The 14,199-nt window shown below is 35.9% G+C and overlaps 1 protein-coding gene across 2 annotated transcripts in view; it reads left to right on the forward strand.

The window, feature by feature from the left end:
* Cadm2 (cell adhesion molecule 2) overlaps positions 1 to 13,978 on the forward strand; it is an 889,457-nt gene extending 875,479 nt beyond the window's left edge. For both annotated transcript variants that reach the window (XM_050148726.1, XM_050148727.1), the window contains 2 exons: positions 11,836 to 11,961; positions 13,232 to 13,978. In XM_050148726.1, the coding sequence (XP_050004683.1) occupies positions 11,836 to 11,961; positions 13,232 to 13,350 (245 nt within the window). In that variant the 3' untranslated portion in view covers positions 13,351 to 13,978. The remainder of the gene's footprint in view (positions 1 to 11,835; positions 11,962 to 13,231) is intronic.
* The last annotated feature ends 221 nt before the right edge of the window (positions 13,979 to 14,199 follow it).

Here is a 14,199-nt window from a genome sequence, read left to right on the forward strand (position 1 = left end):
GTGAAAGAAATGTCAGATTTAAACTGGAACTTTTATATTACAGTTCCGAGTGAGGTGTCTTTTGAGATCTTCATTGATTTTTTTTTTAAGAGTACTAGTATTTAATTCAGGAAAATTAGACTTGGGTCAGGTGCTTAAAGGGTATTTTATCTGCCTTCTCCAAGCAGCCAAAGGCTTTTTCCCCTGATCACCTTGATAACCTGCAATGCATTCCTTTCTTTTGCTCTCTTGCCCTTATCACATGGGTAATCTTCTGCAGGTTTTCTCCCTTTCTGGATGAAGGTACTAAAGGAGGCGAGACATTCTATGAAGGGCTCTTGGCACTAATGGCTGCACTACTCTACAGGTTGAGAGTCCTTGCTGGAGTTGTACAGTTCTTCAAAGTTGAGATATTTCCTCCTTAAAGAAGTCACATAAAAAAAAAAAGAAAAGAAATACTTGCTAGAGTTCACCAGAGAAAAAGAGCAGGAAAATGACAGACATGATGATGGAACATTGGTTTTGTAAAGATACAAATAGTATATGATGAAACAAGTCTCATTAAAATTTTCATACTCATGGACAAATAGAGTCTACATTTTATTCATGCCCAGAATATTATTGTATCTTTATAAGTGAAAGTTAATTAAGTCAATAGTTATGTAATTAAGATGATAACTCATAGGAAATAATGTTAAAAAGTGCCATTCTTAGAAGTGGAAATGGATACCTAAGTATTTAAAATTAGTGTAGGTGGTAATAACATTATTTTTGCATTTCCTTAGCATAAAAATATAAACTATATTATATAAAAGTTAATCAGTATGGCATTCTATAATTCAATAAAGTAATCATTATTATAACAATAAATTTATAATAACTGATAAAATCCTTATGGATAGGAAGTCCAATACAGAGAAACGCATACATATGCAAAAGTTTGTGTGTCGAGTGCATCAGACTGTCTTTATGTAAACTTGCTGTGCAGGGAGGCAATACCCAGAAGTGCTGGGCCTTTTCCTGTGTGAAGCCTCCTTAAGTGAAGGGCTCTTTTTCCACCCATACATTCTGCCATTGCCACCTGGCACCACAGCACTGAGCAATGATTCTGGCCCAACATGGACTGGGTATTTAAAGTCATGCTCTAAAATTAACCTCTTCTCTTTAGAAACTAATGATCTCAGTTATTTTCTAATAGTGATGGAATAATAGCACTGGATGTTTGACGCATAATGACACCTTTAAAATGAGGGCTAGTGTTTCTATTCCTAAGATTTACCTTGCTTAATGCTGAAAACCTGTTGTGTGATGTAGTCTTAATATAGAACTCATAAATGTAAAGTCATATATAGTTTTGTTTCACTGGTTTTGTTTTTGAAATAGGCTCTTGCTTTTGTAGCCCAGCTAAACCTCATGCTCCAGTTTCTAGCTACTAAAATTATAACATATGGTGTGGCACCTGACTCTCAAATATGCTATATCTGAATATAAGTGTAAACCACATACACAAAAATTGTTTTCTTATGTTTTCTTCTTTAGAAGTTGATCTCAAGGGCTTCATCAGAAAGCCCAACTGTACCTTAAACTAGAAGATGGCCCTTTGGTAAAAGTTTTATATAGTTCCCTTTAGGGATTTTACAAATGCCATATAATGCCAAATAACAATGTATTCTATCCAATAAAATATAATAACTCCTTATTTTTGGCATTATTAGCCTCTTTGTGAAGCATTATTATTTTAAGAAATGGGAACATAGGATTGTAAGTTCATAGTAAAATGCAAATTTAATATTAGATCAAAACTATTATGAACAGTAATTAAGTGAAAAGTCAGATAAGTCATGCTTACTTAACAGTAATTTCTGAATCAGTTTAAATAGAAGAAGTATTATTATGACTTAACATCAGGAAAGGGCAATATTTCAGTGTTCAGTGCACCCTGGTGTATACAACATCAATTGGAACGGAACAAAAAAATATTATTCCCCCCTCCCATTCACTTAATTTGCTTGGTTCTTGTAGGTGAAAAGAAGTGTTGAGCTTGCATTACAAATGTATAATACAAACTTTATACTCACGAAGATTTATACCTTTAAAGATGATCATGCTTAAGTGTGGGAATTAGAACCTGGGGATAAGCTCTTGAGCTAAATAATTTTGTTAAAGTTGTCATGGCAGAAGTAATCACTGAGTTTTGGAATTTGTATATAGAGCAGGAATGATAATGTGATATGGGGTAAAGCAACATAAGCAGTGGTTACTGAAGATGGATACAAAAAGCCTTTGCTGGAGAGGTTGTGGAGAAAGGGGTACATTCATCCATTGCTGGTGGGAATGCAAACTTGTGCAACCACTCTGGAAAGCAGTGTGGAAGTTTCTCAGGAAATTCGGGATCAACCTACCCATGGACCCAGCAATACCACTCTTGGGAATATACCCAAGAGAGGCCTTATCACACAACAAAAGTATATGCTCTACTATGTTTATAGCAGCATTGTTTGTAATAGCCAGAACCTGGAAACAACCTAGATGCCCTTCAATTGAAGAATGGATGAAGAAAGTATGGAATATATACATATTAGAGTACTACTCAGCAGTAAAAAACAAGGACTTCTTGAAGTTTGCAGGCAAATGGATGGAAATAGAAAACACCATCCTGAGTGAGGTAAGCCAGACCCAAAAAGAGGAACATGGGATGTTCTCACTCATATTTGGTTTCTAGCCATAAATAAAGGACATTGAACCTATAATTCGGGTTCTTAGAGAAGCTAAATAAGAAGGAGAACCCAAAGAAAATCATATAGGCATCCTCCTGAATATTAAACTTCATCAGGCGATGAAAGGAGACAGAGACAGAGACCCACATTGGAGCACCGGACTGAAATCTCAAGGTCCAAATCAGGAGCAGAAGGAGAGAGAGCACAAGCAAGGAACTCAGGACCGCGAGGGGTGCACCCATACACTGAGACAATGGGGATGTTCTATCAGGAACTCACCAAGGCCAGCTGGCCTGGGTCTGAAAAAGCCTGGGTCAAAACTGGTCTCGCTGAACATAGCGGACAAGGAGGACTACTGAGACCTCAAGAACAATGGCAACGGGTTTTTGATTCTACTGGACCTATTGGTTTCGTGGGAGCCTAGGCAGTTTCGTGGATGCTCACCTTACTAGACCTGGATGGAGGTGGGTGGTCCTTGGACTTCCCACAGGGCAGAGAACCCTGATTGCTTTTTGGGCTGACGAGGGAGGGGGACTTGATTGGGGGAGGGGGAGGGAAAGGGGAGGCGGCGGTGGGGAAGAGACAGAAATCTTTAATAAATAAATAAATAAACAAACAAACAAACAAAAAATATCTCATTGTTTCCAGGTCTTGTTTTTAAAATGAGCAGAATCTGAGCTGTCTGGGAAACTCAAATTAATCATTACTTGTGTACTTTCCAAACACTATTTCATAAATATATTCCACACTTTATTCATCTTTTTATCCAGAATTATTATGAGTATATGAGTCAACATCTTATATGCAATGAACAAAACATACCTGTATAACCTAAGACCTGGAAGACTTAAAGCTCAACAAAATGTCGTCTTGTTTAATCCTAATTCATCAAAGTTCCATGTGTTGTTTTTAACAACCTCACAATAATAAAATTATTAGTACTTTCCCCATCTTTCTAGTTAGACATTTACCATGGTTCTCAGTAGCCATCCACACACTGTAAGTCAAAGATGTTAAGAGTTTCTTTTTTTGAGACAAGAAAAGGAAAGCTAATATTCTACTCTGCATCTTATTCCATCGTTTTTGTAACATAGTTTTAACATTTAGTTAATGTTTATTTTTGAGATACTTTTATGGTGTTTCATGGCAGTCATGCATTTTTCTTTGTTAATCTTATATGATTAGAATTATTCATATTCTAAGGATGAGATTGAAAATCTGGCAAAAGTAGAAAAATCACAATTTATCAAAGTACAGAGAATATTGTCCCTGGAAAGCTGCATCAAGATACGTCCTCATTACTTGACCCCACAGCTTGGGAATCATCACTGATGAAGTAGCAGAAAGACTGTAAGTGCCAGCAGCCTTGGCTGGCATAAGTGAAACAGTGCATCTCAGCATAATAGGACCACTATACTCATGAAGTCATAGAATTTTTGGTTGCTTACCTAAGAACTGCACACTATCAAGTCATAGAGAATTCTAATATAGACAGGCAAAACGTTCAAAGTCTCCTCTCCTAACTCAGACATTTGATGACTTCTAGGATGAGGAGAAAGAGGTTTTCTTAAGGATATATAATCCCTGGTAAGTTGATCACACTTCAGTGGTTATCCCCACATCTAAGAATATAAAGTCAACACAAGTTGGATTCAGTTTGCTATTAAAAATTAAAAAGAAGACATGGATTTGGGGGAGGATGAGGAGGAAGACCTAGGAATACTTAGGAAGAGATACAAAAGATGAATATAACAACATTTTTTGTATGAATTCTCAAAAAAGTATTAGATATTTGAACAGAGACACACAGAGAATAGTAAATGGCTTAATAATTAGAATGAGTAGTTTCTATTTCTTTCCTTTCGTTAACAGTATTATCCATGTAAAAAATTACTAAGCTTTTGCTAATCAAAAATTTCTCTTAAAAGTTAGTTTTTATTTTAAATAATGTTTTATTTTTTATAAAAATAATAATGTAGCCTAACTTTAGATTAGTTTGTATAAGGACATAAAATTTTAATCCTTAGTGTTTTTTCAGACTGAAAATATATAAAAATGCAATTAAATTTGTTTGTAAAGTAATAGTAACAATTGACAGATAAATTACATAGTACTAATATTTCCCTGAACCTTTAAGAGAAACTGATACCAAAAAAAAAAATTAGAAACAAAGAGACATTATTTACACTGTATAGAAGAATTTCAACCTGGAAATTATGGCTGATTTGAACAGGGCTTTCCAAGATCTTAGGGATTTCAAACAGGTTTTAAAAACCACAAGCGGAGGCAGGAATTGTATTGTCCCTTGTATGTCAAGAATTTATACTGACATAGGTAAGGCATCAAATATCCTGTAATTAGGTGACGGGACTGATTCCTATAAGAACTTAGAAAGACCAGTTCTCAGAAGGGCAGGGAGGAAAAGGCAGCTTCAAAACTTGCTAGAGTAAGGAGGAAGAGGACCTTCTATGCCGATCTCACAAGGGAACTAATTCACCTTAGTTAGACTGGCTTGCGAGCCACAGGAAGTACGTCACTGCATCTGGGAGGATTCAATGTATCCTGCACAGGACTTAATCCTGTCTGAAGTAGAGAGGCATGAATCCTGGTCACCCTGACTCTCTGACTTATGCTTTAGAGGAGCCTCACACTGCTCTGCCATTTCACATGTTTTTATACATGTGGTAGATTTACAGACTCATACATGTTTATGGTATTATTTGTATTGGTTTTAAAGACCTGTGAAACCAAGCAATCATGCCCCAGCCATGATTTTGTAGATAGGGTTTTACAGTTTGTGACTTGCTCACACTGAAATTTCAAATCAATTTACAGTGTGATGTTATCTTTGACATTTTAAATATCAAGAATTACTAATTCTAAATAACATTGACGTAAGTTTCTCTTTAGAACATTTTATCAAGCACCAAAAAAATAATAAAAAAAGAAAAACACTTTAGCTGAAAGACGTTAAGCTCAAAAGAGTTTAAATGTATTACTTCCATTTTCCTGTCACAGAGAATGCCAGCACCACCTGGCAAAGCTTGCTTTCTCCCATGCCCACAGACTAACTGCCAAAAGTCACGCGCTAACACTTGAGAATAAATAATGATCTTTTAAGATAGATGATGCATCTCTTTGAATAATAATGCAAATTTAGCTATCTGTAAAGACCTTCAGAAGGCCACACTTCATCTTTTACTTTTCTGACAGTAGGAGATGAATGGAAGGCTCTATATAAGATATTCTTGCATATCATATTATGCATCATCCCTCATCCCTGCATTGTTCACATGGTACTTAACTGATCCTCCATTACTTATTGTAGTTGCTAAGAATAGTAATTAAGGAGAGACTTTTAGCTATAACAGATGACAGTGAAATAAAAAGCATATCCAACAATACATAGTGAACGTCAATTTTTACAAAGCTATTTTTACCACGAGAGATGTAAAGAAGCTGTGCATCTAAGCTATCATTAAAACATTAAAAGCACCAAGAACATCTGTATTTATACTCTTGATGAAGTGAAAGCTGTAATGTTTTGCATAAATTATAAAGATGATTAAGGTAAAATAATTATTAGTGCTATGGAAGACTTTACCCAAAAGTTATAAGGTATCCATAACTGACAAGAAGCTAAGCAAAACTATAAATTCAATGATTAACATTACAAATTTAAACTAAGGTTTCTATGAAAATTTGCAAATACTATACAAAAGAACTGTGAGTTTGATCTCTACAAAGTCCACATGGGGTGATTCCCAAGACACAGATTCCTTCACAGCTTTTCTTTCTTATTTGGGCTTCATTTGTACAGAATGGCACCTCTGGGCATAGTGAACTTGACAAGATTGCCTAGTTGAGAGATGTAACATCTGGGCCAGAGTAACCCAGCAGGTTTACTTGCCCCCAGATTGGTGGCCTGGTGGACTCTGATGCCCACCTGTCTTATAATACCAGCCAAAAGTGCAGGTCTCTCATCTTGCAATACTCCCCCCCCCATTTGTCCCCTATTCCATTTTGTCACCCCCTCAACTTTTTCCTGATGTGTAGGTTGGGCACTGGAGCAATCCATGTTCTGGCAGGATAACCGAGATCCCGAGAGGCCCCACTTGTTAAGGGCCACCTTGTAGGTGACCAAGTCTGTTGCCTGGTTCTCTTGTGCCTCTTTGGATTTTCATTTTTGATGTCCTTTGCCGTGGATAATTCATACATTTCTTGGCAGTCAAATGGCTGCTAGTAGAATCAGGATCTCTTCTTTGTTTTGATCTTTCCTGCTGAGGTGGGGAATCCCCACTCTATATAGTTCCTAGCTCTATGGACATGAGCTAGGGACAATGCATATAGACAGTCCATGTGCACAGTGATAGTTTTTCTTTTACTGAAGTAACATGCTGAGTTGATGCCAGAAGATCAGTGCTTTGTGCTAAAGTCTCTTGCTGAGAGACTGGACCCACACTGTCTTGTCTAAGGTGACAACTGTGGCTCTGTCATATGTGATTCAATCTTGAAAAATATTGATCCTATCAGTACTCTTCAACGTCTTGTAACGGGACATCCATTAGGTCAGGTTTGAGAGATTGAACTGTGTCAGTCACTTCCGGGCTATAGTGGAGAGGCTGCACTGGGTTAAAATACAGCACAGTATTGCCTCGGTTCACGAAATTTTAGAGTCATATAGAGGAGACTGTTCTGGAAGTGTCTTATAATGTGTTATTTGTGTGTTAGATACCCACCTTTGTAGGCCCCCTTGGAAGGGCCTCTACAGAGTGAAGGGTGGCTAGGAAAAGTTCCTTCTATTTTAGATCTGTTTTCCTGAGCAAAAGAACTGACGGAAACACAGAAAGGCAGGTGTGACACATAGTAATTACAGTAAAGGCCACGATACAGACTTAAACTAGGGGGTCCAGTGACAATTCACATGGACCCAAAACACCAGCTTTTGGGTTGTATCCTGTTGCAAGGAGAGCAGGGGCCTTTTGTCCCAGCACCTGGCTAGCTTACACCCAAAATAATCACACAGAAATTGTATTAATTAAATTACTGTTTGGCTCATTATTACTGTTATTAGCCCACTCTCACATCTTGATTTAACCCATTTCTATTAATCTGTATTCCCACGTGGCAGTGGCCTACCGGGAGTCAGTGCATCTGTCTGTGGCTGCTCCGTGGTGTCTCTCCCTGACTTTGCTTTCTTCTTAGAATTCAGTTCTATCTTCTCCGCCTACCTAAGTTCTGCCCTATCAGGTCAAGCAGTTTCTTTATTGATTAACCAATAAAATCAACACATAAACAGAAGGACCTCCTACAAGTGTCCAGCATTTCCTAAGTGTCTTATGCAGAAGGCCTATAAAAGACTCACCTCTAAAGGGTACAGATCTAGGTGACATTCCGTAGTTTCCTGTTTTTAGAGGAGGGTTCAGGGAGACTCCGAATTGACAGAAGCAAAGGCAGGAGACCAGCCGGGGCCCTGCAACATCTCTGGGTACATACTCCCATGCAACTATCCATTCCATAAGTTATTGGCCCTGGGATATGCCACCCTTGTCCTTGGTATCCCTTGGAGTCTTACTGGAACCTACAAAATGTTACAAGCTATCTTCTTCAGAGATGATACATACATTTAAATTCATTAGAAAGTCTATTTGTTAACTGGTAAGTTACACAGGGAACTTGACCAAATTGTGCCACCTTGCCATACTTTACCTTAAATGCACAAAACACACATCCTGGTTGAGACACTTTAGTTAGCAGGACACATTAGGGAGAAACCAAATTACAAAATCCAAAAGGCAAAGGTTAGTACATTTAATAACTTTTCTAGATCTTGAAATTATGGACTAAGTCTTTGATGGATCAGGTCTTTGTTCCCATTTTGCCAACTATTGGGGTCTACATGCTGGTTCTAAAACTGGTGCCTCTAACATTGCATCAGATGTACTAGTATCTCTGGGTCTACTAAGGGCCTGTTACAAAAATTTTCAATAAATTAGCACAGATTACACAAAAATAATATTATACATATGATTCGTGCAATTTTAAATAATAATAGAAATCATTATGGATATTCTGTTATGACATAGTATTTCACATTGTTACCCATAAACCTCTGTGTCTTGATGTAAAATTAGACTTGATTGCATAAAATTTTTAAACTTGCGTGTGTTTGAGAAGACCACAAATGAAAGACAACTGAAAGAAAACCATTTTAAAACTATAATACTGTTTATAAAGTGAGCTAAAACAGAAAATCTGAGGGCTAAAGGCCTTGCTGGTGTTGACTGCAACTGAGAGTAGTGTCTTCAAGGCTTCAGTTTTGAGCTCACCACAGTCAAAGTCAAGCAACTACCCAGATGGCACCTTATTGTTCATTTAAATGAAACCTAGATATTCTCCACTAAAAGGTACTTCATAAAATAAGATGAGTCACCCACTAATATAAGTGATGTAAATGTCTACAAAGTGACATGCAGAAAATAAATGAAAAGTGAAGGATGAGATAGACTCACAAGGGAAAGAAACGAAAATATAAAAAAAAATCTTAAGGTGATGAGTAACATGCCTGAAAAGATTTCAAAGAATGATTGTTAGGTAACTTGAGGATGCAAGACAAAGTACAATAATGCGAGAAGAGCAATTCATGAAGGAAAATTTCAAGAAGGAAATCCTAAACAAAAAAAAATCCAATGAGATACCTTGAAGTTCAAAAGTTCTAACAGAGAAATACAGAATGCAGCTTTGTGAACTTTGATGTAAGGGAAGACAACAAAGAAAGCATCGTGCCTCTTTCTCGTCTTTCTTTTCCTTTTGAGATGCACAAACTTGGCTACAAATATACAGAAACTCAAATCCATATAAAATTCTAAGGGTAGCTGTTATAGCAGATTGACTTTTTATTTTCCTTATTTTAAAAAGTGATTTTTTTCTACCTCTATGTCTCCCACACTGTGATATACTGTGGCTGGGATTTTAATCCCAAGCAAACTTAGTCTCAAAAAAAAAAAAAAAAAAAGGAAGCATTTTTAGCATGTATATATGTCCTTTCAAGCACTTTAAGGCAGATGGTCTTTTTAATGATATTTATCCTTTTGTGTATTTATTTTATTCATTTTTATGAAAGAGCTATAGTTTATAAGACATTGTTGAAATGGCTACTGTTTTTCTTTTCATTCTTTAGGTGACATTACTCATGACAATAGATTTCTCGAATTTAATATAACTCATTAGTTCACCTGGGTAGATAATTAAGGGAACCTTATATTTTCTAATCTTTTATTCCTTATTTAAAATGTATCTCATGATTCTGTCCAACATTAGGAAAGCCTAGACAACATTTAGTTCTATGCATTAAAAGCAATAGGAAATGTGTGTTGTCAGAAATCACTGCCTTAGTGTGACCTTCTGATTACCAATATACTTGTAATCTTTGTTTTCTTACAAAAAAAGTATGCTATCTCTTCACATAGACAACCTATAATCACATAAAGCTAGTCTTCTCAACTGAAACTCTAAGATATTTAAGTATGCACAGTGTTGTCATGCTGGCTGTGTTATCCAGAGGGGTGGCCTGACTAAGACAAGCTATGCATGAATACCCTTTCTGGTCCATGCACAAGAGTGCACAAATACTCTTCTCTTTTCCATGTAGAGTCATTGTATCCCTTCTTAATTAACACTCCTCACACTTGAAAATAAGAGGAAAATGGAAAGTTCTTACAAAGCATGACAGAATAGTATCAGAATACACTTTAGCTTTGATGGTGGTGTTTCTTCTTTGCTTTCCACCTGTAAGGCTCTCTTCCATGATGTCACTTGCAGTAGGTGCTGGGAAATATGAACTCCGTCAGGCCTACACAGCTTTTACATTCCATTTCTTCCTTTCATAAGGTTTAGGGATCTGTAGGTTGTTTGAAGTTTTAAACACAGGTTGTTATTTTGTCTGGATATGATTCTTTGACAGGACACTGGTTCCATTAAATATCACATGTCTAAATCTATTTGTCAGATACACGTTTCTCCCCTACTCTTAGAGTTTTTATTTATTTATTTTAAAGCATTAGTGCTACCCAAAAGTTTTTTGTTGTCTTTCTCCTACCTCTGGATCCTGCCTCTAAAAAACCACAAGACGATCTTGGCAAGAAGCCAGCTGTGGAAGGAGAAGCACATGCTTATTTGATCTTTGCCATAAAGCTGAACCTTCAAGCAGTTTCTTACTCAGAGTTTCATTGAGTTTTGTTCTTTGTTGCATGAATTTCATAACTGGCAATTTTAAACATTTGAGTGCACAAACATCTAGATTTGTTTTTCTTTTTTTTTGATCTTTTTATCCTTTACTGGTTGATTTCTTTCCAGCATACCCCTATTAAGAGCATAATGTAAAAGGTTCCTGTTAATTTTTTTCCTAGTCACTTTTTCTAAAACCACAAATCCAATGAACACTTAATCCTCACTGGTGTTTATTCGCCTTTCGCCATCTGTCAGCATGTGACAGGAGTGTAACCCTGTCACCAAAGCTTAACACTCTCTTTCATCAAGCTCACAGTGTCTTCTCCCAGATCTTTCTTCTCATTCCTCCTCAGTTTTCTCTGATGAAATTATTTGTTATGACTGTCTGGATTTTGAAAGTTGAGTTCCCCAAAGTATTATTGTTGGATTTCTTTTAAGACTTCTTTAGAGAAAGTATCAATTTTCAGAGCTTTAAATATTATATGTATCATGAGAAATATCAAATTATTAATCCCCAGATTTTAATCTCATTTTAAAATGGTACATTTGGATTGTCCTCATCTATATAGAAATTGACATATACATATTTAGTAATAAATGTGACTATCAAGTAAAAAAAATATATAACTGAACAAGCTTGTAAGTGTATATTTGATTCATACTGTCTTTTTCCTTAAAATATAAGGTCGATGGTAAACTTATTAATTTGTCCAGTCTTATTTCCCCAGGTGATTCATAGGCTGTAGCTGCACAAACAGTATTTGTTGATGAAATGATTGAAATAATATACAGTAATACAACTTCATTTTAATAGAAACACGCTATTTCAAAATGACTGATTCTAGTTCTATATGTGTGTTTAAGGAGAAAGCAACAGACGGCCTAAACAGTGTTCCATGCTCTCTTCTAGATCCTAATTCCCTGGCTGGCCAGAACGGCCCTGATCATGCTCTCATAGGAGGAATAGTGGCTGTAGTTGTGTTTGTCACGCTCTGTTCCATTTTTCTGCTTGGGCGATATCTGGCAAGACATAAAGGTGAGTAATAGTCAAAGAAGGCTCTCTTAGCTTTAATTTAAAAAGACTTGGAAACTAATATCTTTCTGAAATCTATAGCCACATATGTTTATGACATGAGTGGAGGCAAGAATACAGAAAGAAGGAGGGATTTGGAGACATAAATCCTAAATCATTTCAGTGAAGTGATGATAATTGATATTTCAAATAGTTTAATCTTATTAATATTAATTGTATCACTAGTAAATGCTGTGCTACCTTTAACAGTAGAAAATCAATTAATTTAAACATTTCCATAAACAAGACCATCAGACATTTTTAGTCATATTTCAGTGATAGAGAAAACTACGCACTTTATGTTCTTCCCCTTGAACCAGTGGCTCACTCTGGAAACTCTGGTCATTTCTAAATGTTAATTCACTGCACCAATCTAATTCTGAGTTTAAAAAAAAATGAACAAAACTTGAAGGAAGGTAGTAAATTTGTAGAGATAAAATTTAACTCCTAAATATTTGGTTAAAAGATTTGTTTATAAGTGTATGGGACTACATGTAGCCTTATTAGTCAGAAAATTGTGTTTAGTACAAAGTATTCTAATTAAAATATTATACATTTTATTTTTATTTGTATAATCATCCAATCTAAACTTTATTGACATAGTTCAGTATGATTTTTCATGCCCAGGAGTATTTGGACAATTCAAAACAGTTTTTGTTATTTTTCTGAGCTTTTTTGTTTGTTTGTTTCGTTTTGTTATTTTTCAACTTTTGAGTTTTTTTATGTTTATTTTTAGTTTGTCTGTTTTGGTAGCTCAGTTCTGAATAAACAAAAATAAATGTAAACATTTAAGATGACCATTGACTACATACGTCTTAGTAAGTGGTACTGATTGTTTTAGCTGAGCTTCCTTTACGGTTTTATCAATCATTAAGAATGATTGCTCTTTGGGCTGACGAGGGAGGGGGACTTGATTGGGGGGGGGGGAGGGAAAGGGGAGGCGACGGTGGGGAAGAGACAGAAATCTTTAATTAATTAATAAAGAAATAAATAAATTAAAAAAAGAAAAAAGATTCAAAATCAAATATTAATCATTGAAGACTCCCTCTTGCCTTTAAACAACTGCACTGCAGTTTTGCTTGCAACACTTCTCTTAAGAAATGAGAAAAAGAAACATGATAGAGGTTTAGAAGTTGAAATTGTGCGGCTTTTTACTTGTAAGTAAATATATCTTTGATGCTGGTTATTTTATTAGACCTCCGGAACTAACATCATTTTCTTTCCATTTCCACAGGAACATATCTAACAAACGAAGCTAAAGGAGCTGAAGATGCCCCAGATGCCGACACGGCCATTATCAATGCTGAAGGCAGCCAAGTCAACGCTGAAGAGAAAAAAGAGTATTTCATTTAAAATTCGGGCCACATGCTCTGAGTTTTACCTACCAGGCTGACTGCTGGAGAAAACTGGCAAACCATCTTTCAGAAACCATTCCAAGCACCCTCTACTACTTTATTAACACCCATACTGTACTGCTCTCAGTAGCCAGTGTACACCAACAATCAGCAGTTGAAAGCATCATCTTTTAATTACTGTACCATCCATAATGCAGGACATTTCTTATTGCCTAAATTTTACACCATTGCTCTTTTAACATACAGTGCTTGAATATACAGCCTTAACAATGTTAATCATCTCGCTGGATCATGATATTGAGTTGTTTTTATACACTGAAGAAATGTATGCAGAGCCCCACCCCTACATTTGTTTTTCTTGAAGTCATAGAATTTATGGAACAGTTTTCACAAGTCACAGGATTAGGTAATGGCCTAACGTGCTTACGTTTAATCAAAGATTAGAGGTTTACAAACTATGTTTTCTACTTGTCTATCTTCAAAGATAACATGTTGTGGAAACATATGCCCTAGAAAACACAAAATGAAGACAGTGTAGTGTAGTTTCTGGAATGTTTGAGATTATACTGGTAATACTGTATCAAGTTGCTATTTTAAAATTTAGTGTTTGATACAGGCGCCATGTGTATGGACTATAATCATGACATGACACCTTATATTATTATATAGATCCTACCATTAGGTTATTGTAGCTTCATTTACCAATAAATTATTACAAACATTTAACTGCTTTGGGAATCATAAAGATTTCATTCATTTCTCTATTTGATTTTATAATTTATTTGCTCCATAAGGATTCACCTGCCTAAACAAAACTGAAATAGGGCACAATTTTGAGACATTTTAG

The sequence above is a fragment of the Alexandromys fortis genome, unplaced genomic scaffold, assembly GCF_014885135.2.
Source record: "Alexandromys fortis isolate MF-2015 unplaced genomic scaffold, M_Fortis_MF-2015_v1.1 scaffold_4, whole genome shotgun sequence".
NCBI classification, from domain to species: Eukaryota; Metazoa; Chordata; class Mammalia; order Rodentia; family Cricetidae; genus Alexandromys; species Alexandromys fortis.